This window comes from Stomoxys calcitrans, chromosome 5 (assembly GCF_963082655.1).
Source record: "Stomoxys calcitrans chromosome 5, idStoCalc2.1, whole genome shotgun sequence".
Classification (NCBI taxonomy): Eukaryota; Metazoa; Arthropoda; class Insecta; order Diptera; family Muscidae; genus Stomoxys; species Stomoxys calcitrans.
The window spans coordinates 3,714,821-3,740,596 of record NC_081556.1 but is presented as its reverse complement, the minus strand read 5'-3'; the positions used below and the strand labels follow the sequence as shown (position 1 = coordinate 3,740,596).

Below are 25,776 nucleotides of genomic sequence, written 5' to 3'. Positions count from 1 at the left end.
TATCCCTAGCACACACATCTGGGAGCAATCGAATAAATTTGTGCAAATTGTTACTGGAAGTCGTTCGCGTTTATTTGCCAGCAATTTATTTAAAAGTTATAAACAAAAGAAATGTGAATTTTCGGTGTGTACAATCGAAGCAGTATAAGCAAATCAGTATCGCAGATCTCGGACCACAAAAATTGCCAAGAAAAATTACATGCAAGGAAGAAAAAGGCTTAATTCTTGTACGTATATATACTCTGTATATACATATATATTGATGTGTTGGTGGTGAAAAAAAAAATATGTTGTTAGTGCTGAATATCGTGAAAAATTGAAAATTCGAAGGACCAAGGATATTTCTTTCCGAAGTGTGCAGTGTTGTGTGCAAATAATTTAATTATAAATTCGATTAAATCAGTTTTTCCTATGTGCAAATGTTTCCTCCTTCCTACTACATACCTTGCTTCCTTCCTGCCTCTCCATCATTCGCCTCTTGTGGTAAGAAGGTGGCTTGGACCTTATTATTGTATTATTACTGAATTCATCATTATGGCGTTTATTTCCTTCTTGCGCGCTCTCTTCAACTACTCCTGCGTGACTTTCTCTCTTTGTGGATGCTGTTGTTGGTTGTCGTCGGATTCCATAGCTCAAGTTTCAACCACCACCAACAATCAAAAACTTTTTTTTTCTCGTTTTGTTTTGTCTATTTTTGGTTGAGATTTCGTCGGGAATTTTGCCCAACAACAAAAATCGAACTATGTACACATCCCTGTTTGCATTTTTTATTATGTTTATCAAAATAAAGCGTCTCAAATGCTGATGGAGTGGAACAATTGATTGTGAGAAGAAAAAAATACTAACAAGCAGGCAAAGTGATTAAATGAAAAAAAAAAATTGGATACCTTAAAAATTCTTCGTGTTTTACACTGGCAATTCAGCAGAAACAATAAATTGTGATCGGAAATACTTTTTAATCGGGAAGCGGTTGTAGTTGTACCAAAGTGCTTGTTGGAAATTTTGCTTAATTTTAAGGGAAATAGTCTTTAATTCGAGCCGCGGTATCGCAGAAATGACCATATATACCTTGTTCTTCTACAAATTATTATAACAAACGTTTGCAATAAAATGTTAAATAGACGGGAGATCTCAAGAATGATTGGAATTCCCAGCAACATTTTTTGGTTTCTATTTGTTTTAGGTTTATGCTAACTACAACTCAGAAATTAAATATTAGTAGTTTCATAGATTATAAAAAATTAAACGATATTGACATTTCCATGATTCTTAAGGAAACTTGTACCCATACCAGAGATTGAACCAGTTAATGGTATGTATATGCTATTTAAAAAAATTCTAGCATTTATATTCAAGTTCTTATGCTTGTGGTTAATCGGACTATGGTTAGTTGAGGTTCCAGTGATTGTTAGCAATCAAACTCAACTGATCAGATTGGTGATTGTTGTGTTCATCGTCATCATGAGAGACTCAGCTGAGAGTTACCGGGCGCGTCCACATGTTGCGGATAATGGAATATTGCGTAGATAGACGGAGAAATGGCGGCCAATCAGCGATATCGAGTGGAGAGTCTCAGTGTGATACCTGACGGCACCGGCTCTTGCTTAAATACTGATACTCGATATGACAAAATGAGTTATTGGCACCTTAAAGTAATCAATTGCCTCAAGTTCCCGCGGCGATAGGCCATACGAATCGGAACGAACTTTCTCACCTAAAAGATCTTCACGAGGATAGCACCCTCCACATGGAAATATGTGGCTACTACACCAACATCGAACTCGCTCAGAAAATTTTCCATTGTGTACCGCATTTAGCACTAGAGATGATTTGGCATCATAAATTTTTGCTGGTAATCAATTGACTTAACACGATTCTAGATTTAGCAATAAAAAATGTTGCATCTGGTTACCAAAAACTTGTAAAGTGAGAACTAAAGACCCTGCTAAAAAAGCTCAGTTTATATATGGATTTTTTTTTAAAGCTGTAAAATGGTTTTGAGTGACGTTTTTAAGGGCTCAAAAAGTCAAAACGGAGTATCGGTTTATATGGGGACTACCAGCACGGTATTGTCCTTAGATATTGATCTGGATGAGTTTGATTCATATACCAAATCTCAGCAAAGGCATAAATTAGGGCTGCCAGAGCTATATCCAAATATTAACCGATATTGCCCTTTTGACGTCCCCAACGATCTACATCAGCCAAAAGTCTGTGTAATACCTATTTCATACAAATGCTTTATTCATTCGAACGTTATCGTCCCTTTCGGATAGAATAACAAAACAATTAAGGTTGTGAAACATCCGAGGCCTTGAGCAGCGTAACTCACTACCGGCCGACCAGTCTGCTTATTGGTGGTTAATATGTTTTCTTTGTCCAATTCTCTGGCGCTATCTTCTTGCGACTATAGGACTTTGCTCGTGGTTCTTGGCTTATCTTGCCTGTGATGTGAACAGTATGTTGAAGGTCAAATTATCAATTGCCTTCGACATGTGACTCCGTGGCGACCTATGACTAGATCATGGATATTGATGCTAAAGCGCCCCGGTAGCTGAGTCGGTAAAGTGCTCAAATTACCGTTGCTGTAACATATTAAATTGTCATCCGTGATTGATATCTTCATACCTACAAGGGGTAGACGAATTTTAAAGAATTGGAGGTTACACATACTCAGGGAAAAAGCATCACCGTGGGGAAGTCTTTGTTTAACAGGTGACAACTCAAGTGGTGACCAACTCACTACTTTGTCGATACAGCTCCTGAAGTATTTTGGGTGATCAACTGTATCAATACAACAAATACAATTTTGCCCATGAACATTCCACTAAGGAACAGGGGCAAACTTCTCACTTATCAAATGAGTGCAGTCCGATTCAAATTTTAAGCTCAATGATAAGGGGCCTCCTTTTTATAGCCGAGTCCGAACGGCGTGCCGCAATGTGACACCTCTTTGGAGAGAAGTTTTACATGGCATAGTACCTCAAAAAGTTTGCCAGCATTAGGAGGGCAAAACCACCGCTGAAAATTTTTTGCTGATGGATTCGAAACTAGGCGTTCAGCGTCATAGGCGGACATGCTAACCTTTGCGCTACAGTGGCCTCCACGACTGTATCATATGTTTCAAAAGTACGTTCACAGGGTATTTTTCCCATTCTGATCATGGCTTTTATATGCGTGGGGTTATGGCGCAAAGTGCTGTGCATTTTCCGGAATCAGGTTTGACTTGGTAGAAGTAGGGATGTTTCCATAGTCTTTGCGTGCGGGGATAAGAGAATCATCGTCCTGTATGGGGAATAGAAATAGCGGAGTCATTGTGCGATATGGCGAATGGCGTAGGGAGTCATAGTCTCCCTTTGATCTTCAAATTTATCTGGCTTGAGAAAAGGGATTATCTTAACCACTTTCCATATCTTGGACAATTTGATGTTTTCCGCTTGATACAGTACTTCTATGTCACATACATAGATGCTTGATCACGAATATCGAGATCTCGTCTGGCCCTATCAGTAGCTTTTGCCAGTTTATTTTTTCTATGACTTTTACATTTTCGTGTCTGAATACCTGTGGTCTGTCATCGACTAGAATTTTTATCGGATTCATGATATTCCTTTTTGCTTTATCTATCACTGGTATTCGGCAAACTATCCGCAAACAAGTGAATAATGCCGCTAACGTAGTCAAAAACGATATGAGAACTGAGTGGAAAAGGTCATTACCCTATTTTCATAATGGCCATTGATTATTTAAAGGCTCCAATAACTCGCCTTGTCATAATGAGCATCATAGGCACTCAGTATTTATGCAAGAGTCGGTGCCGCCTGGCCTCCCACTCAGAATCTCTGCTCGATACCGCTGATTGTCCGCGACTGCCGCTGCAACTACTCCATATGGAGCATTCCACTATCCGCAATCTGTGAACGTGCCGGGTAGCTCACAGCTAAGCTTCTCGTGACAACGATGAAAACCACATAGATTGGCCCTCAAAGTTCTCAGTTCAGTCTGTGTGGTTGAATGTTTACAAATGTCTTCAACATAAATGAGGACCTAACCATTGCAGAAAATTCTCAAATTACCGTTCGTATTCGGACTCAGAAGTTCAGCCTTCTGCTGGGCTAGACGCCATGCAAAATAAGATTTATTTTAAAATAAACAAACCGTTCTTTCTAAAACTTGTATCCCCAAAGATGGAGTTACATACAATGCGCGCACATTAAAAATGCAACTCTACAAACAAATCCCACAAAAGCAACGCGCAAAAGTTAAACAATTTTTAACTTTGACGACTTAAAGTTCACGTATGGCAACACAGAATGACGCTTGAGTTCAATCGTCCAAGTTGAAAACTCTAACTTTTGAGCGTCGCTTTTGGGGGATTTGTTTGCAGAGTCCACCTTAAAGACTAAAACAAAATGAGCGCGTTGAGGTGCATTGCGTTGAAAAATGAAACTCTGCAAACAAAATTTTAATAAACACAATGTTATAAAAATTACTTAAAAGCTAAGATCACAAATATGAACTATTCATGTATAGATTTGCTCAAATCTAGTTGATTTGGGTTCTAGTGTCAAAGTGGTTTTAAGCTGGATTTGTTATACTTACCACCATAGGATGGGGGTATACTAATCTAGTCATTCCGTTTGTAACACCTCGAAAAATTGATCTAGGACCCCATAAAGTATATATATTCTTGATCGTCTCGAAATTCTGATTCGAACTAGCCATGTGCGTCCGTACGTCTGTCAAAATGACGATAGCGGTCGAACGAGTAGAGCTAGCCGCTTGAAATAATGTAGGTCATTGGGGATTTCAAATGGGCCATACCGGGTTAGACTTGGATATAGCATCCATATAAACCGATCTCCAGATTTGACTTCTTAAGCCCCTGGAAGCAGCAATTTTTGTGCGATTTGTCTTCCAACAACTGTGCCAAGTACGGTAAAAATCGGTCAAGAACCTGATATAGCTCCCATATAAAACGATCTCCCGATTTGACTACTTGACCCCCGGAAACCTGAATTTTCATCCGACTTGGCTGAAATTTCGCACATAGTATTCTGCTATGACTCCAAACAACGGAAATAAATACGGCAATAATCGGAGATTCGGTCCGGCCAAACTTAGCACGCTTTTACCTGTTTTTTTAAGTGATTTAATAAGACAACGACAATTTATTTTTAAGGTTTTTTTATTGCGGTTGGTTTATTTAAGTTCAATTAACTCGAGTCGAGCCCTTCAATTTATTTTGTAATAGATGCAATTGCAACAACGGGTTGTCGAAATAAATAAACTCATTATCACTAACGCAAAGCCTTGCTGCTCGCCTTTCAACTCTTGGTGGATGTCTTTTGTAGCGTAAATGTTTTGGTCCTTTTATCTTCCACACCAGCAACACGAAATCCACTGGATTGCTCTTTGAATTTGAAATAGCAACTACACAGCCACAAGCAAATCCGTTTCCGTTGTACTTTTCTGCTAGCAATTTCACAACACAGCGTGACGTAGTGTATGGGTTTTGGGAGATTGGCTCCTTCCGGTTTTTAGTCTGCCAGCATCAAACTGAAAAAGGTTTTGGTTTTTTTGAACAACATGTTGATAATTTGCTCATTTAAGTTTCATTATTATTCTTAAATGTAGGTACATATGTCCTTAGTCCTCATTTCATTTTGCTACATGTTTAATTGTTTGTGTCTTTTTTATGGTTGATTTTTATTTAATAAAAATTTCTTGTCATAATTGGTTTTGTAGGCTATTAATTATTAATTAATAGTGCATACCAAGCAATAACGTCAACACTCTTTCTCTCTCTCTCTCCCTATCTCATTTCCGTTTCCTGACGTCGGCAATGCATTGCCCTCCCTCTAACATGTCTCCCTCTCCCTTCCAAAGGTGCTCCAGTCATGTTTATTGGTTATTAATAACACATCATGTCTATAACAGCATATATGATGTTTGTTGTGTGCACGATGAGACATACCGGGCATCCGATATATCCAACAAGCCATCATATGCAATACACATACATACATGCATTCGCTTATACATATGTACATACATACATATCTAAATTTCCTTTAAGTATCTTCAGGTATTAGATGAAAAAACCTACATTTATACACTATGTACGATTGTTTGAGAAAAAAGACGTACTTATATTCAAAAGGTTTGTGTAAAGAAACCATCGTCGTCATAATTTCCAACAACAACAACAATATAATTGTCTCATTGCTTCAGAGCTAAAATCTTTACTAATAAAATCAATGAAGCGTTGGCTATTTAAATGAATGAAATGAAAGTACGTCTCCTTCATTGCTGAGTTTTTCAAACCTTCAATAAAATAGGATTTTTAAACAAAATTAGAGAAAATGAAAGGAAATTGAAATTTGGTACACAGGTTTGGCAGCCGGTTGTCGGTGTACCGGATTGACCCGATGGAGTTCTTCATCGGGAAGGCCTGCCGCCTCAGTGTATAACACACTGCTACAATACAACAACTACTTCAAACGAAATTAGAGAAAATGAAAGGAAAATGAAATTTGTTACACAGGTTTGATTCCATAGGTCCGTAAAAGTGCCCTAAACTTTGATATATAGATTTATTGGTGAATAGATAAGAAGAAGATTACAAATATGCCAAAAATTAAAAAAAGACACCGACACCGGTTTAAATATAAATCGGACGATTGGCTAGGCTTGAGAGCCGATACAACCCTATTCGGAATAACAATTCTCTGGGAGTTTATTCCCATTTCCCTTATTCTGAATAACAATTTACTGGTAGTTTGCAACTTCTGCGGTAAAAACTGTAGAAAAATTAGATATATTTTTGATTGCAAGAGTATCACCAGTTTGATTTAGTTAGGCAAACGCAGTTCTGTTATTGTTTTTTGAAGCATCAGTGTATAAGCTTTTCCAGCTGCCATATTGTTGGGCGAGGGTAGTCTCAGTGAGAGGCCGGGCGGCACGGGCTCTTGTATATATACTGAGTGCCTAGATGCTCGATATGGCATGGCGAGCTATTGGCGCCCTTAAATAACCAATGGCCATCATATTCCCGTGGTTGGCGATCAATGCTTTGGCCGGAACGTGCTTGCTCACCTATAACAGCTGGACGCGGATGGCCACCTCAACTTATAAATATGTGACTACTACAACAACGCTCCACTTGATACCGCCGATTGTTCGAGACTGTGGACGCGCCCGGTAGCTCCCAGCTAAACTTCTTGTGATAACGAAGAACACCGCACCGATTGGAGCTCAAAAGCTCCAGTTTGTGTAATGCTCATAGTTATTCGATAAATCGTTTATTTGAAAATTCAAGTGCAATGTTTAACCGAACAAGAATGAAAGAGGTTGATGATTAATCGATTAATTGTTTAATATGTCTAATAAAACAAACCTGTCTTTTTTAACTCATCCTTCAAATGTGGGCAAGTGTGTTTTCTTGTAATAGTTGAATGTCTTCATTTGGTAGAAATGTATGAAGTGGAGTAATTTTCTTTCTAGCTGCGCTACAAATAAAAATACTCTTTGTGCGGTATCCCTTTTTAGGCAAACAAAGAAGAATGAATAAGAACTGTTTTAAGTTGTAGTCCGATTCGGAGCATAAATGAATTGAATGCTGAACATTGTAGAAGTCATTGTGTAATATTTCAGTCCATTTGCAAAATCGGAAGGACGGTTTATATGGAAGCTGTATGAAGCTATAGATCGATTAAGACCATATTGGACATGATGTCAGGGGAGAAGCCGTTGTACAAAATTTCTGCCAAATCGGACGGGAATTGCGCCCTCTAGAGGTTCAAGAAGTCAAGACCCAGGTTCGATTTAAATGGCACCTATATCAAAACATGGACAAATTTGGACCATACTTAGCGCAGTTGTTGGAAGGGACACCAAAACAACACGTGCAAAATATCAATCAAATCGGACGAGAATTGTGCCCTCTAGAGGCTCAAGAAGTCAAGACCCAAGATTGGCTTATATGGAAGCTATATCAAAAGATGAACCGATTTGACCCATTTACAATCCCGACCTACACTAATAAAAAGTGTTTGTGCAAAATTTCAGGAGGCCACCGTAGCGCAGAGATTAGCATATCCGCCTATGTCGCTGAACGCCTGGGTTCGAATCCTGGCGAGTTCATCAGAAAAAATCAACGGTGGTTTTCCCCTCCTAATGCTGGCAACATTTGTGAGGTACTGTGCCATGTAAAACTTGTCTCCAAAGAGGTGTCGCACTGCGGCACGCCGTTCGGACTCGGCTATTAAAAGGAGGCCCCGTATCATTGAGCTTAAACTTGAATAGGACTGCACTCATTGATATGTGAAAAGTTTGCCCCTGTTCCTTAGTGGAATGTTGGGCATGCATGGGCAAAATTTGCATTTTGTAAAATTTCAAGCGGCTAGCTTTACTCCTTTGAAAGTTAGCGTGCTTTCGACAGACAGACATGACGATCAAGTATATATATATATAGTTTATGGGAACAGAATGACGAAATTAGTATACCCCCATTCTATGGTGGAGGGTATAAAAATCCTACGGGGAGGTACGGATCGTGGCAGGGTATGTCAAATACTATGGGAAGTAAGAAGGAGATTAGAAACCATTATTTGGTATCATTACAGGACATATAGGACAGCGACCATACTCCCCGCACGGGATGACTATGAGCACCACGCTGTTGGAACTCTATACAACGACCATACTTTTGCAGTATAGGTGCGATAAGTGTCAGTGTGTGAAGGCCTTGACGGGACGTAAAAAAGTTCTCATTATTTACAAACAAAAAGAAATGTTCTTATTAACGTACACAATAATGTGCAAAAGTGTGTGTATATATTTTTAAAGGCGCATTACATTTAAAAACATAGAAGTACTTCCCGCATGTCTCCGCTTGGGTGCTGTTCGGTTCAATAATAAAGTATCTAATTTTTATAGCCGAGCCATTTAGCAACATCTCTTTGAAAAGAAGTATCGCCTGGCTGAATAACTCACAAATATCGCTAGCATTAGTGAGCGAATCACCACAGCTAAACTTTTTTTTATTTTCTCGCCAGGATTCAAACATAGGCGTTTAGCTCCAGAGGCGAACATAGTAACATTATCCACGTTATTGAGATAACAATCTATAATTTCCATATAAATAAATAATAATGAACTAATAATATTAACCACAAATAATAGACTTGCTTAATCAAAGAAAATGAAAGCTAAATCTAATTATAAACTTTCAGAATAATAAGCAGGATGAAGAAATAATAAATAATGATGAATTTTTATGATTTAGAACACAAAGTAAAATAACCACTATAAAAAGAACTATAAATGATTTATTACCCATCAATAGCAAGCTGGCAGAAAAATGTTCCAGGTTTTTAAATTTCTACACTTGTTGTTAATACATATGTATGCTTTTATAATCATTATCTTTAAGCTAACTCTACAGTTAGTTGTAACTTTTGAGGAAATGAAGGTAAACGAACATTCATTCGCCCAATTCGTCTTTGTTTTGTTTCTCCCCCAATATTGTCCATATTCGGTGGGCTTTTCTATGATCTTTAATCATATCATCGTCATCGTCTTTGCATTGTTTATTTTTGTTGTATTTTGATTTTAAATATTTGGCATTGTTTTTCTTTTCTTTTTGGCAATTGTCGTTTCTGCACCAAAAGTTCTATGGCTTGTAGTTTATGAGCATAAAATAGAATTCGCACATCTGTTGTGAAACAAATGGGGGGGACAAGACAAATGTATCCAGAAGAGCAACGGGCAATCGCTGAAAGCAAAATTCTATCTAATATTGGCTACAACCAAGCAATGCAATGGATCGTTGTCATCTTTTACATGGGGATATTTCTTTTTCTAAACTCTCGATAGTCACTCCACCAGCAAATGGCACTCAGGCACTCTTGTAAGATACAGGTCACTTTTTGCTTTAAGAAGAAGAAGGAACGTGCTGACGAACGAGTGCATTCACTCGCAGAGTATAGAACGATAGACAGACGGACAGGCGGACAGACAGACACATGTAAATACATTCAAATGTAAATGAGTGATCTGTTTTTCTGTTTGCATTTAAAAATAGATAGAAATGCAATAAAAAGCAAAGACAAAACTACAACAAAATAATGGAAATAAAAACATTGACATTTGAAAGTAAAATTTATGTAATTTTAAAGGGTGCCACAAAAGCAAGCGCCTCTGGCAATGACCTCTTTTAAAAATGAGGTAAGTTAGGTTGAAAAGTGGGTTGCGGTAAGTCCTGGACTAAAAGATTTCGTGCGGTTACGTAGAAATGGGGAAGCACTATGGTGCATTATGTATTATACCCGGCATGGGATAGCTGTGAGCGCCACACAGGCTGAAACATTGAGGTCCAATCTGTGGCTATCACAAGAAGCATAGCTGCGAGCTACCGGGCGAGTCCACAGGTTGTCCACACCAAAATCGATCGGAGAGTCTCAGTGAGAGGCCGGGTGGTATCGGCGCTTGCGCAAATACTAAGTGCCTATGATGCTCGATATGACAAGGCGAATTATTGGCGCCGTTAAATAACCAATTATGTTGCGGTAATGCAACATAATGACATTACAACAAGTGCCACCCTGTTTCCGCGGTGATCGGTCCTTTGGACCAGAACGAGCTTGCTCACCTACAGGAGTTTGAGGGAGATCGTCACCTTCGCATGAAAATGTGGCTAAAACAACAACAACATGTTTTCTCCAAGCTAGGTTCAGATAACACATTTAACGTCGATGTTATATCTTCTATGTATTATGCAGAAGACGGACGATTCGGTAGCCTGCTTTGGTCTATTGCTAAACAGATAATACTGTGATATCAAAAAGGTCTAATTGGTCTTATCCAATACATGCCTTCGCACACTTTAAAACACTCAGCAATCCCATGGCAGCTGGTTGTACGTACCGGATTGACCCGATGGAGTACTTCATCGGCAAGGGCTGCCGCCTCAGTGTACAATACACTGCTACAACAACAACAACAACAACAACTCAGTTTTGGGATTTTAGTTACACTCGATTCCATGGCGGCCATCGTCATTTTCTCGGACAGAGAAATTTGGTTAGGAGGTACTACTCCTGTTTCTGAACGCTGGTTATATACGAAGGGTCTTTATTGAGTTTTTTGAAAGTAGGAGGAGAGTTTCAGTGAGGAGTCAGGTGGCACTGGCTCTTAATTAAATACTGAGTGCCAATCAGACTTGAGATGACAAGGCGAGTCATTGGCTCCTTCAAATAACAACCAATGACCAACATCTGCGTCTGTACACGTAATCCAAATCCAGCAGATCTTCAGCCACATTATGCACTACAAATACGCGTGAGGTGAATACTGAGCTGACTGTGATGGTCGATGGAGAAATGATACCGACCATCAAATTTCCCAAAATACTTTGCGTCACATCCCCCTCCCCATGCCACAGCAAATTGCGATAATTTTGACTTTATAGAAACAAGGTCGTCAAGTCATTTGCTGGCAGCACTTGAGGTGCAGACAAAGAAACCTTGTTGACCACGCACAAAGCAATTGGCCGGTCTGTGGTAAGTTATGCAGCGCCAGTGTGGTCTCGTCAACTTTGTGACTCGCAGTGGAATAATATTCTGTCTCCTCACTTCTCATGTGGACCATCTCCATCAGGAGACAAAGATCCGAGCGACGACATAACTACATGCTGTCTAAGCAATACCTTTTGGGTATTGGTATCCATCGTCCAGAAGCCTAAAGGTAGACCTACATGATCTAGCGCTACAAGAGAGAATCTCTAGATCAAGCGGCATATCATGCGGGTCTAGGCAACATTCATGCAGACACGGCAGCAGATGCGGTAAATAGTTACCGGGTGAATGTCGTCCTTGGAGAACGAACGCCTCCCTTTGCACCTGAAGAAATAGAACTACCCCGGCAAATCAAAGTCGTTCTGACTCAATTACGTTCTGGCAGAAGCAGCCGCCTCAACTCCTACAGAGTAAGGATTGATGCCGACGTGCAAGATGTATGCCCCGATTGTAACCAGGGACCGCACGATACACGTCACCTCTTTAACTGCCCAGCCAGACACACTCGTCTCACACCCAGATCCCTTTGGACGCACCCCATCTTAGTCGCATAGTTCCTGGGTCTTGGCACTCAACAGAATCAAGCAGACGAAAGATAGAACACTGCTACAACAACAACAACAACCATATTTCCATTAGACAGTTCTCTTTCTCTGGAAATATTGTGGAAATTAGGATTTAGATATGTTAGAGTAACTTTTCTGCATTCGCTCTGCAATCCCTGGGAGGACGTATGGAGTTATGGACGTATGGTTATGGTTGATTTTTCTTCTCTGGATTTCCTTCAGTCTCATAGCAGAGGCTTCAAAAGATTGACACGAGGTAGCTCTCGCAAATAAAGATGTATTTTCGTCTGTAGAGTCCTAAAGGTCCAACAAAGTAAACTCCTATCGTACAGCGGCAAGAACTCTCTGCGTAGTTAACTAATACTCTCTGATGCCTCCAGTTATCAACGAAGTTCGTTCATATAAAGACGGATAACCCTAACTATAAACATTAGGCAGCGAAGGAGGGGAAGCCCGAGAAACACGTGGATCCGTGATATCGTGAAATCATGGATATCGTGAAATCAAGCCAATGATTTGGCCAACGATAAAGCCAGATGGTATATTAAATATATTATTGTAATATATTTAATATACTCCAATTATAAATAAAGGACATGAATATATACATATATATAAAGTCAGTTGGCACATAGTCAGTCGCATAATACTATGATGTAAGGGGGATACATTTGTAGTAGAGTATCTCCACCTCTTCTTACAGGATTGTTTTATGCACTGAGGATATTCTCTCCTACTGCATATATGAAAACTTTCACCTTGTTATTACTGTCTTAGATTTGCCTATGAAGGGGAAAGTCTGATAAAACCCTCCAAGCCCTCGGGGGGCCATCCAAAACACGCCATAGACCAATTACGACAATATAGAGCTCAAACGGAAGGTGCTTGAGAGAAAAAACGAATTTGATATCCAATTGAAGAACCATGTGTTTGGAGAACTGCTCCACCCGAAAACAACTCCCTATTATATAAAGGCTATTTGATGTTTAAATTGATTAATTTTCGGGAAACTGATACTCATTTTCGGGACAAAATCCCTGGGGTCCATCCCACTCTCAAACAGAATTTATTTACCGATCATACCATTATGGGGCTCATATAAAATATATTTGAAAGTAGAGCAAGAAGCCTATATTTACATTAAGGGCCAAGTGTCTCTCTAAAACGAGAAATATTTACCAATACGATAATATAGGACTCAAAAAAGGGGGTAGAAATGGAGGCACACTTCTCACACATCAATGAAAGCTTTTCGATTCAAGTTTAAACTCAATGATAAGGAACTTTTTTTTATAGCCTAATCCGAATGTCGTGCCACAGTGCGACATCTCTTAGGGGAGAATTTTTTACATGACTATGCATGACAAATGTCGCCAGCATTACGAGGGGATCACCACCGCTTTAAATTTTGCCCGATGTTATCGCCAGGATTTGAACGTAGGGGTTCCTCATTAAATTCGATATACACATTCAGGGCGAAGTGTCCCAACCCTAAAAAAATATTAGAGAGTTAAAGAAGTCGCAGCGGAACGGGCCCGGTTCGGCTAGCATAACATAAAAGGCTTATTTTGTTAAAGCTTTTACATATTTAACAACATTTCCGATGTTTCACTTCTCCAGTAAAATGTGTTGTTATATATTATTATGTTGTTATGTTCTGGAACATAGAGACATTAAAAATATGTATCTGCTTTATATGAATTTGAAAACACAATTATTTGTTATTAAAGAATTACCAATTTTAGATTCATTTACAAACCTGGAACAATTTTCGTATTCATTACCTTTTGCCACACCCTGTATTACAGCATTTCATTCTGATCGATCTTTTCGAAAAAATCCAATACATTTCTCATTTGAATTTTTGCTAATCTACTTTCAGATACCAAAACAACAAACATTTGTCTTTGCTAAAAAGAAAAAAAAAAATAAAGGAAAAACAAACGCAATAGCCGCAATCGCTTAAGTGAAACTCAATGTAAACAAAAACAAGCGAGCGATACGCAAAGATTCTATGGAGAGCCCACATCGCCACGGCACATCTTGCTATTAGACATTGACTATAAGGTTAATATTTACTTGGGTTAGAAGACCCTAACCCACCAACCAAAAAAGGAAAAAAGTTATCGCCAACGCGCGTTCGTTCGCTCATACACCGTTGCAGAAGAGAGTCATTAAAAGGGAACTGCAGCCATTTTTATTTGAAGAAAAAAAACTCAATTTCTATCGGAACATGTGTTAGACCGTCGGCAATTGAAAACGATTGTTGGGAGTATGGTGTATTTAATAAACCGTTTTGCCGACGTAATATCAACAAACACAACAACACCATCAGTAATTACAAAAAACACACTAAGGCGGCCAAAATAATAACAATAATAATAATAAGAAGAAATTCCTTTGGCAAACGCTGAGTACGACTACGGAGGAAGACATTGATTTAAAAATAGCCAATGTTCTACAAACACCCAGTGTAGAAGAAGACGCGAAGACGCAAAAGAAACAAAAACAGCAACAAAAAAAAAACAACAAATAGAGAAAAGGTGTTGGCGGTTAAAGATATCTAAATTTTTTTGCGTGCTCTCATTAATAGTGCATCATCTGTATTATTGCTAAATAATTGCCCCCCTCAGCCCGATTGAAAAGCGAAGAATCGAGAAGTACGGTCACGGCGGCGGGCACCATTTGCTGCATCAATAGAAGAGGAGAGAAAAAAGAAGCCTCCAACAACACGAGCCTGCCTTGTGGCAACAATAAATATTTTTTCAAAACTGTTGCTTCTTTAAATTGGAAAAATTACAAATTTCAAAATGAAGCGTCGCAATGCCGATTGCGGCAAACTACGAAGACCTATAAAACGTAACAAAATTACAGAGAGCATGTACGGCAGGTATGTGTGTTGATGGCGATTAATTATTGTATTTTGTGATACCCATATCCTGAACATTTGCTGTTTCTGTTTTCCAGCACCACTGTTTTGTATATGAAATTTTTGGTACTATGGGCTATTGTGATAACGGCAGATTTTATGTTTATGTTCCGCTTTGAATTTCTATGGCCATTTTGGTTACTACTGCGATCAGTACACGACTCATTTAAATATAAGGGATTGGTAAGTTGTGGTTGTTGGCATCTCAAATTGCCGTTGTTATTGCTGTTGCTAATCTAATTATCAATAATGCATTTCGTTTGGTTCTAGGCATTTTCGGTTTTATTTGTATGCATTGCAATAACATCCGACTTGGTATGTTTATTCTTTATACCAGTTAATTGGTTATTATTTGCTGCCAGTACATATGTTTGGGTACAATATGTGTGGCATACAGGTAAGATCTTGAACTCTTTGTGTTATAGTTTATTATTACATCTGGGTTTTAACTAAAATGTAGAGACACAATTTTGCATAGGTATCTTCAATGAGTAAATAAGAAAGAGGTCCCGGCACGGGATAGTTGTGAGCACCACAAAGGCTGGATCATTGAGGTCCAATCTGTGTGGTATTCATTTCAGTCATGAGAAGCTTAGCTGCGAGCTACCGGGCGAGTTGACAGATTGCGGATAGTGGAATGCTCCATACGAAGTAACTGCAATGGCAGTCACATACAATCAGCGGTATTGAACGTAGAGTCTCAGTAAGAGGCCGGGCGGCACCGGCTCTTGCACAAATACTGAGTGCCTATGATGCTTGATATGACAAGGCGAGTTATTGGCACCTTTAAATAACCAATGGCCACCGTGTTCCCACGGCGATCGGTCGTTTGGTTCGGAGCTTGACGAGGATCGCCACCTCCACATGAGAATGTGGTTACAACAACAACACCAAGAAAGAGGGTGCGAAATCCAATCTGTTATAAAATATAATCCCTTTTCGATTTCCATTCTATGGTCCTGAGTCGATTCAAATCTGGTATCGTATCAACGCACAAGCGTCGAAATCCAGATTCTCGTGGCAGCTGGATGTTCATAATGGTATATGCATTCGCATTCAATGGATTGGCTTTCATTATGTTTATTGTTGCCAATCTTCTGGTTCTTACAGTTGTTGTTGTTGAAGTCATATTTCCATGTGGAGGCTACGATACTCGTCCAGCTCCTGTAGGTGAGTAAGCTCGTTCCGGTCCCATGGCCATTAGTTACTTAAATAACTCGCCTTGTCATTTCGAGCATCACAGGCACTCAGTATATACATATGCAAGAGCCGGTGCCGCCAGGCCTCTCACTGAGGCTCTTCGGGGATACCGCTGATTATCTGCGACTGCAGTTCCAGCACCTCGGTTTGAAGCATTGCACTATCTGCAGCCTGTGGACGCACCCCGTAGCTCGCAGCTTAGGTTCTTGTGACAGCGATGAACTCCACACAGATCGAACCTCAATGTTCCAGCCTGTGTGGTGCTCACAATTGTCCCGTGTCGGGGTTGTTGTTTAGCAGAGTGTTGTGATTCAACTTTTCGTCTGCTAGGTTTTGTTAAATATTAAGATCTTGGAACTCTGCAACTAAGTTGAAGTGCGTCCAGACGGTTTTGGCCCTAAGTCAAGTAAGATTGACTGGGCAGTTAAGCAGATGGCGTCTATCTTGTGGTCCCAGTTTACAATCGGGACCACACGTGAGCATTTTTGTGCGACAATTTTTCTCAACTTTCGGTGTGGATTATCACGAAAAGAGTGCGTTGATGAACTCAAATCTTTGTATGGCAATTAAGCACCATCCAATTGGGGCAGAGGCTCGCTCAAGGACAAATTTCGTATAGGTCGTCCAAAGAACGGCCGTTTTACTAAAGGACATTGATGACCATCGGGTCAATCCGGTACATACAACCGGCTGCCATGGGGTTGATGCAAGATCGTCATGTGAAATTCTATAAAAAAAGAGGCCTCCTTGGAAGGCATTTCTTCTGCCAGCATAATTTCGATATTGCATAAACACCTTGCCGTTAAAAAGTTGTGTTCTCGTTGGATTCCGCACAACTTGACAATCGCAAAAAAAGCCTCGTGTCGTTTAATGCAAAGAAATGTTGAAAAAATATAGTCGCCGTGCTTTAAAATACGTCGAGTCGTGGATCTATGCATATAAGCTCGAAACAGAACAACAATCGACCGTCTGGGTCTTTGTACAAGGGCTAAATTCTACGAAAGTTGTTAGTAGAAGAAGCACATCGACGCAAATGGTCGCCTGTTTTTTCCAAAAAATTGAGAATGTGGCAACTGTTCCGCTTGAGCAACATACGACGGTCAATACTGAGTGGTACATCACAATTTGACTGCCCGAAGTCTTGCGAGATATTCGAAATACAAAGAAGAGAAGACTAATCATTGTTCACCATAAAAATTTGAGCTCTTACAAATTGGCTCAAACCATATCTTTTTGTCCGGTCAAAATGTCGATTTGATCGGTCATTCGCCGTACAGCCGTGACTTGGCACCCAATGATTTTTTTTATTTCCGCACATTGAAAATACAATGCCTCGGAAATCTTGTTGGAGGATGCTATGAAAAACCTTTAACCCATTTTTTATAATACATATTTTTTGCACTTTCATTATTAAGCCCGAAACTTATATAGCACCCCTCGTATATCCAACACCCTGGGAACCATTCTAGAACTGTAGTAGCTAAGACCGCTGTATATGCCAAAACGCAATTGAACTAGAATTACTCTGGTTTGCCGAGGGAGGTTAACTTCCTCTAGTGCTATGGGCAGCGCAATACTTGCCTTGGTCTTGTAGACGAAAACAGCACACCGTTTCTTTCCCTTCGATGTAAACACCCAGATCTGTTCTCTCGTCACGTTTGGATTGAATAACGTTCACACCCTTAGGTCTAGCCCAGTCCGATGCCATCTTCAAGATCCTTTTGGTTTTCTGTGATTTCAGTGCTGATTCAAATTCCCATATATTAAGAATTGTAATGGCTATTTAGCCCTGAGTACCGTTCTTCCTTGCTTACCCTAGAACCTATAGCATAAACCCACTTCCTATTCTCACAGTCATCGTAAAAAGGAGCCAATCCAACTAAAGAGATTGCTTCCCATGATTCAAAGGTGCTTCTTGCATCTTTCAACCAGTCAAGACTTCATATGGCCTGATGGCCTAGCCTTTAGCGCCGCCTGACTTTTCACGCAAATCCTGATAGTCTGATCGGGTAGTTGCTCCTGTCTAGAAATCTACTCGTAGTCGGCGTAAAAGGGTATATTCTACTAAGGAGATTGCCTGATGGTCTAGCCTTTAGCGCCGCCTGACTTTTTACGCAAATCATGATAGTCTGACCTGGTAGTTGCTTCTGCCTAAAAATCTTCTCCAAAGACGTTAAGATTATGAAGGATCGGCATAAAAGGCGATAATGTCCCTTCCAGAAGTCTATATTATTCCTTAAATACTAAAACTTTAATAAAACAACCAATGGTTGCCAATAACCCTATTACTTATAGCGGAGAGAATTGTCTTTGGAAAAATTTTAATTTGAAGTTTAGTTTCTAATTCTATAAAACGCCCTTACTTGACTATTTCCAAAGTACACAGGCACTGTGTTTTATTTAAGCATTAAACATTGGAGCTCACGATGCTATTATCGGTGGTACAAAAGCAAATCCAAATTTGCCCATGAACATTCTATTAAGGAACAGGGGCAAACTTCTCACATATCAATGAGTGCTGTCCGAGTCAAGTTCTAAGCTAAGTGATAAGGTGCTTACTTTTTATTGCCGAGTCCGAACAGCGTGCCGCAGTGCCACCTCTTTGGGGAGAAGTTTTTACATGGCAAAGTACCTTACAAATGTCGCCATCATTAAAAGGGGATAACCACTGCTAAAGAATATTCTGATGTTCTCGCCAGCATTCGAACCCAGGCGTTCAGCGTCATATGCAGACATGCTAACGTCTACGCCATGGTGGCTACCGGGGTGAAAGTTATCGCTAATATATAAACGCCTTATCGGCCAAAAATGTTAGCAAATAAATCGACTGTCACTTTCTTTACAAAAATTATAAGCTTTACTTAGTGAAATACATCCATTCTACTTATGGGGTAGAAATAGACTTATAAGAGAAAGGCTGAATGTGTAGAAATCCGAAGATCTGATTAATTGTTTAAAAGTAATAGGGCAAATGAAGCATTTCCTAATGTATTTTTTTGTTTCTTTGACAGACAAAGGCATTTGTTTGCCCACAATTATCCTATGGATGTTATTTGTATATTTAGAGGCTGGCATACGATGGAAGGACAGCAGACATATGCCTCACTTAGATTTATGTAGACCATTTGCAGCACACTGGTAAGTGTTGCATTCTTATTTCAAGTGTCTTTAAAATGTATAAAAAAAATGTGTCTTACTTTTCTGTACTTTAGCATTGGTTATCCTGTGGTTACTTTAGGCTTTGGCTTCAAAAGCTATGTAGGCTACCGAATGCGTCAGCGTAAGCAGCGAGAGGTAGCTAAGGAGAATGAATTCTATATGCAATTATTGCAACAAGCACTGCCTCAGGAGGAACCAATACCGGCGGCAGAAGAAACTCAGACTGCGGTGGCCGCGAATGCTTCCAACAACAACTCGAATGCTGTTGCTGCCATTTCCTCAGCGAGTCATATTGCACAAAATCATCATCAAAGCAATTCATTAGCAACCGGAGCTTCTCTCAGTGCGGCCCACACACAAATATCAAATTCTATAGCTACAGCAAATGGTTCGGTGGCTTTAGCACAAAACCATAGTCTCCAGGAGCAACAGCATCATCACCATCACAGCAATCATAATGGTAACTGTTTAACTGCAAATGGTGCCGCTTCAATGGCTTCATCTGCTGCTTGTCAAGTCACGGGTGTTGCCAACTCCAATTTCTCCTCATCCTCAAATTCTTCCTCTTCTAATAATACAACATCTTCTACATCTACGTCTTCAGCCTCATATTTATCTTCTACGCTAACGGCATCATCGTCATCAACGTCGAATGATGACAAAAGCTATGTACAAATTGGTGGCGGTAGTGGTGGTAATTTTTATTATATGCTTATAAAAATAACAAAATATCCACATACACGCATATGTATGTATGCTTGTGTTTGTATGTCCTTGGCGTTTAAGGATAAACTGTCATAAGCAAAAAAAAAAAAAAAGGAAAAATTTCCCTGTTCCGTTTATGCCAAACTCCAAAGATATCTCTCACAGCTTTGGTGAACATAGAAACTAGTTGTAACAATTGTAAATACTGTAGTTGTAGTAGGTAGTAGTAATACGCTGCTAAGAAGCTAATGGCTACACTTATCCATCAATTGAAAGTACATACATAGTTGATTTGAACACATAAAAGTGGTTTTTACAGTACATCGATGCATGTTAATCGCAACAGTTTGTAATTTGTTTTTGTAATTTTGACTTGAGTTATTTTGAATCTTGTAGTATCTTCAAATGGTCACATAGGCAGTGGCACTGGAAGTGGTGGTGGCAAAAATAATCGCCGCAGTGTGGACAAGGAAAATAGACATAAAGGCGGCAGTCAAGTGAATTCTGGTGGTGACAGTGGCGATTTTCACTCGAATAAACACAACAAAAACAACAACTATCACCAGGTTAATCATCAAAACAATGAAAGCAATAGTCATCATCATCATAATCATCACCAGCACAACAACAACAACAACAATAATAATAAGGAGAAAGGCGATTGGGATAACAACAACTATCACCAGCAACAGCCCGCAAATAGAGAAAAGGAGAAACATGGTAAGATAGCAAAAGCCTCACTCAATTCCATGAAATGTTTTTTCAGTTTTATAATTAATTTTGTTTCCCTTGTTAAGAATTGCCAGGAAAATCCAATAAAAAATCAGCAAATTCGTCAAGTTCAACACAACAACCAACTGTGGTTAACGGCAATGGGGCAACACATTTGGATGCCGAAGATGTAGTGGTGGTTTCCGTAGAAGCCGTTGAAAAGACAAAGGGTATGTACACATTTTGAGTAGTTATGTGATGGGAAACTATTTTAGGCTTATCCCCGAAAACCGCGCTTTGATGATAAACCACGAAACGGAAAAAGTTTAAATACCTCAATTAGATTTCTACATGAAAATTAAGGTCTGTTCTTGAGTAGGTTGAATTGTTTATACAACTAAGCTTATCTACCACCTACCAAACCTTTGGAGTATTTGGTAGCTTTAGGTGTGCTGTGAAAATGGCAATCAGATTTGGTGCTGGATAATTCGCCTTATTCTGCAACATTGATTTATTGCATTTGAATATAGCTCCTTAAGAGACTACCTTTTTGTTCTGATTCACAGAACCAAAATATCCTCTTAAGAGAGAGTGTAAGCGTGAGAGAGTGAATCGACTTGGCCGCTGGAGAGGAGTTAAGTCCTCGTGACTATGGTGGACTTTCGTTGCAAATTGCATATTTTTGAACATTCCACTAAGGAACAGGGGCAAACTTCTCACCTAGCAATGAGTGCAGTCCGATTCAAGTTTAGGCTCAATGATAAGGGGCCTCCTTTTTATAGCCGAGTCTAAACGGCGTGCCGCAGTGCTACACCTCTTTGTAGAGAAGTTTTACATAGCATAGTACCTCACAAATGTTGCCAGCATTAGGAGGGGAAAGCCACCGCTGAAAATTTTTCCTGATGGTCTCGCCAGGACTCGAACCCAGGGGTTCAGCTTCAAAGGCGGACATGCTAACCTCTGCGCAATGGTGGCCTGCAGCAGTTTCGTTGCACTAATCGAAAAATTTGGAGTTGACGATAGGAAAAAGGAATAAAACGGCGAAAGTTTAAGGTCGAGAATCATTCTAGCACAAATGCTACCCAGCAGTTCGCTCAAAGTAAAAGGAGAGTAGGAATGCTGATGCATACAGTAAAACATCTATTGGGGTAATAACAACCAGGTCGGAATATAGTCAAAACAGTTCTGGGTTACCAGAAGAAGATTAATGCTTAAGCTAAATATGCTAGGAGCCCCATCATTTGGTTGCCAAGCTACAAGAGTGAATGAAAGGACAGATAATCTAGTGGTGAGTGCCACAGCTTTAACAGCCATTGACCTAAAGAACTCAAACGATATCCGGAATCAAGAAAATCTGCCGAGAAAAGGTCCCGCCAACTGAGATCGTTTAAGTTGAAGGGCATGCCTCTAGTACTCACCGACGCAAGGATCTTAGGTCCATTGTGCTTGCCCTAGATGTGCACAATGCGGTGTAAGAGATTTAGATAAAAGAGAAGGGAAGGAATAACCAAGATACATGATAAGAAACGAGGCGAATACGTACAATGAGGCGGCAGCCCTTGCCGATGAGGGTTCCATCGGGTCAATCCGGTGCGTACAACCGGCCCAGAAGCCTTAAGGTAGATCTACATGATCTAGAGCGTGAGGTTCAGCGCTACAAGAGAGAACCTCTAGATCAAGCGTCATATCAATCAGGTCTAGACAACATTCATGCAAACACGGTAGCAGATGCGGTAAATGGCTACCGGGTGAATGTAGTCATTGGAGAACGAGCGCCTCCCATTCATTCCACATGAAGAAATTGACCTCCCCCGGCAAACCAGAGTAGTTCTGGCTCAATTACGTTCCGGCAGATGCAGCCGCCTCAACTCCTACAATGCAAGGATTGATGCCGACGTGCAAGGTGTATGTCCCGTTTGTAATCTTCAACTGCCCAGCCAGACCCACTCGATTCAGACCCAGATCCCTGTGGACGCACCCCATCTTAGTCGCAGAGTTCCTGGGTCTTGACACTCAACAAAATCAAGCAGACGAAAGATAGAACACAACAACAACAAGAAAGGGGAGAGTCTTGTGGACCGATAAAACACCTCTTTGGCTAAAATTTTCTACATTCACCCATTTCAGGTCTCGTCAGTAATCCTGGTGAGAGTTCAGGCAATAAAGGACGTTTTCAACCATTATTCGTTTTATTATCCCCACAATAGAAGGGCATTGACATTAAAGGTGCTGCAGAATTCCGTCTCTTCTGGATCGGACATTATATAGCCGTATAGAATGGAAGCCATTAAGGGAATGTAAGAATAGCATAACGTTCTTATCTATGGGCAACACAACCACATACTTAAATGTTAAATCTCCAAGGAAAACTTCCTTGGAAGTTAAAACACCTAATGTGTTAGCTTTTTGGCAAATAATGACAGATTCCATACAAGTCATGGCAGGATATTTTGGACTGCAAACTCTTCAGAGGTCCACTGCCCGAAAGTGCTATAACACGGCCAAACTTTTCGAAGGTACAGTTAGGAATTTAAGCAGGACCTTTTACAATTAGATCAACGGCATTTTAATTGTCAGTGGAGTTTTGCGAATAACAGCAGTCTATACAAAGATTAAAAGAAACTGGAAAGTTTGAGCACTTACTGCGCCAATATTAAAGTCCCCTAGAACCAAAACGATTATGGCCAGATAGAAACCCACTTATTTTGGGGTTGTAAGCACTACGGGATGTGCCGAAAAAAACGAACATGTACACTGAGGCGGCAGCCCTCGCCGATGAGAGTTCCATCGGGTCAATCCGGTGCGTACAACCGGCTGCCATTGGATTGAATTCATTTTGTTTCTGTGTAAAATATTTGAAACCGATATAATTGTAGCTTCTCATTTATACGTATGACTTATTCTTTATTTGTATGATTTGTCTTTACAGGCCGACGAAATCGTTCCAAAAAAGAGAACGCTTCCAAGGACAATCACTATCATAATAATAATAACAACAGCAGCACCAATAACAACCATCATAAAGATTCCAATAAAGAGAATCACCAACATAATTCATCAAAAGATACTCATAATCAACATCACAATTCGGATGCCTCATCCGTCTCCTCATCTTCATCATCCACATCATCGTCATCATCTTCGGCGAAATCCGGCCACTCGGCCACGTCGGCGATAACACATTTGGCTACTAAAGTCGTTTCCAAGATTTGTGAGACTTGTCTCAAGCTCGAAGCCGATGTTAAAAAGTACCGCTCCGAGATAAGCCACATGAAACAGATCGAAAATGAACTGAGACAGAAATTGGAAACGAACATGACAACTAAATCCTGTTTGCAGGCCAAACAGAAAGAGTGTGATGAGCTGGAGAAGCGCATACACGAACTTACAAATGCTCGACACACGGACATGTTACAAGTGCAGAATTTAGAGAGACGTTTGGCCGAGGAACGGCGACAGAAACAATCATTGGATGCCCAATTGAATAATGAGAAGAAGGCGCGCAAACAGGCTGAGGAGAAGGCAGCGCGTCCCGAGTGCAGTTCACAATGCAAACAAAGGAAACAGCAAATGGATGAAGAAATCAAACAGCTGCGACGTGAGCTCAAATTGGCCGAAGATGCTAAACAAATGGCTGAGCAGCATGGACGCAAATGGGAGCAAGAGGTAAAAGAAAAGTTAGCAGCAATAATTTGTTTAAGTAATCGTTTTTCCTTCATTTTGTTACAGCTACGAATGTTTGAGGCTGAGATTCGCAATCGTGATTCCTTACAACCTGGCGCTGATGTTCTAATGAATGCCCTGGCAGCAATGCAGGACAAGAATTGTACTTTGGAAAAAAATCTTTCAGCAGAAACGAGGGTTAAGCTGGACTTATTCTCAGCTCTGGGAGATGCCAAACGCCAATTGGAGATATCTGAAAGTATGTTGTTTGCACTTAAGAATAATCTCAAATCCCTAATGTATTTTTTTATATTATTTTTCCAACCCTTTTAAGGTCTAAGACGCTCCAAAGAGGATGAAGTACACGATCTGAAGGCAAAAATTGCGCAACTTTTAGCCGTTATGCCCACAGATTCACTGTGTTTGCCATCCTGCAGTTCAACTGGGGCCAGTTCAATGCTACGCATGAACGATACACCTCCGCTGCAATCGGGTCCCGGTCCAGCTTCTCCGATGCTTACAAGTCTTAGTGCCGCCCAGGCTCAGCAACAGTTAGACTTTGTTGTTAACAACCAACAGCAACAGCAACAACAGCAGCAGCAGCAGCAAAAACAACAGCAACAGCAACAAAATCAGTGTCCTTGTGTTGTGCCGGTATCAGTGGCAACTTCGGTGTTAGTTTCTCAAGTGTCCAATGGTGTGTCAAATGCCAATGGCTCAAACCTTGATCCTAATGCCACGGTTTACACACCCAAATGTCCCAACAATAATGCGGGCAGTGTTGTGGTCGTCGGCGGTTCTGGAGATGCCTGATGTATACTTAACAATGTCAATCATTTGTCGAATACCAGACGTCATGTTTGAGATTATTTTTAATTTTATTTAAAAAAGAAAAGCAAAGAAAAAGCAAACAGCCAGAATTCAATTGTTTTAATATGACATGCTCTTTTCCCCGCCATCTGAATTACCCGAGCAGTAATCGCACAGTCCTCTATTTGTTGTGCCCTTTCACTACTTGACTTTTTTAAGATGAGGAGGAGGATGATGATGCATGGCTGGCGTTGCCCATCAGGAAAAGAGCATGTTGTGCTAAGGAGAATTACAATTATTACAACTTAACAACAAAACCCCCATGATTACAACAACACAAAAGTATCTCTTATTGAAAACCACACAAGAAAAAAACAAAACAAAACAAAACAAATGAAAAGAAAAGAAAACACAAATTTGAAAAATGAAATAAAACTGCATTAAAAAAACAAAC

At 40.0% G+C, this 25,776-nt stretch overlaps 1 protein-coding gene across 4 annotated transcripts; it reads left to right on the top strand.

Moving 5' to 3' along the window:
* Nucleotides 1-25,775, top strand: LOC106082268 (macoilin). 4 transcript variants are annotated; one of them, XM_013244659.2, is made up of 12 exons: nucleotides 1-227; nucleotides 14,028-15,035; nucleotides 15,113-15,257; nucleotides 15,345-15,471; nucleotides 19,286-19,412; nucleotides 19,487-19,893; nucleotides 20,038-20,127; nucleotides 20,535-20,858; nucleotides 20,936-21,079; nucleotides 23,779-24,515; nucleotides 24,579-24,771; nucleotides 24,847-25,775. In XM_013244659.2, the coding sequence occupies exons 2-12, from the start codon at nucleotides 14,956-14,958 to the stop codon at nucleotides 25,323-25,325; spliced, it is 2,853 nt and encodes a 950-aa protein (XP_013100113.2). In that variant the 5' UTR covers nucleotides 1-227; nucleotides 14,028-14,955; the 3' UTR covers nucleotides 25,326-25,775. The 4 variants fall into 4 exon arrangements, with proteins under 4 accessions (XP_013100113.2, XP_013100114.2, XP_013100112.2 ...); XM_013244660.2 differs by lacking the exon at nucleotides 20,038-20,127; XM_013244658.2 differs by having other exon boundaries at nucleotides 19,487-20,127.
* The last annotated feature ends 1 nt before the right edge of the window (nucleotide 25,776 follows it).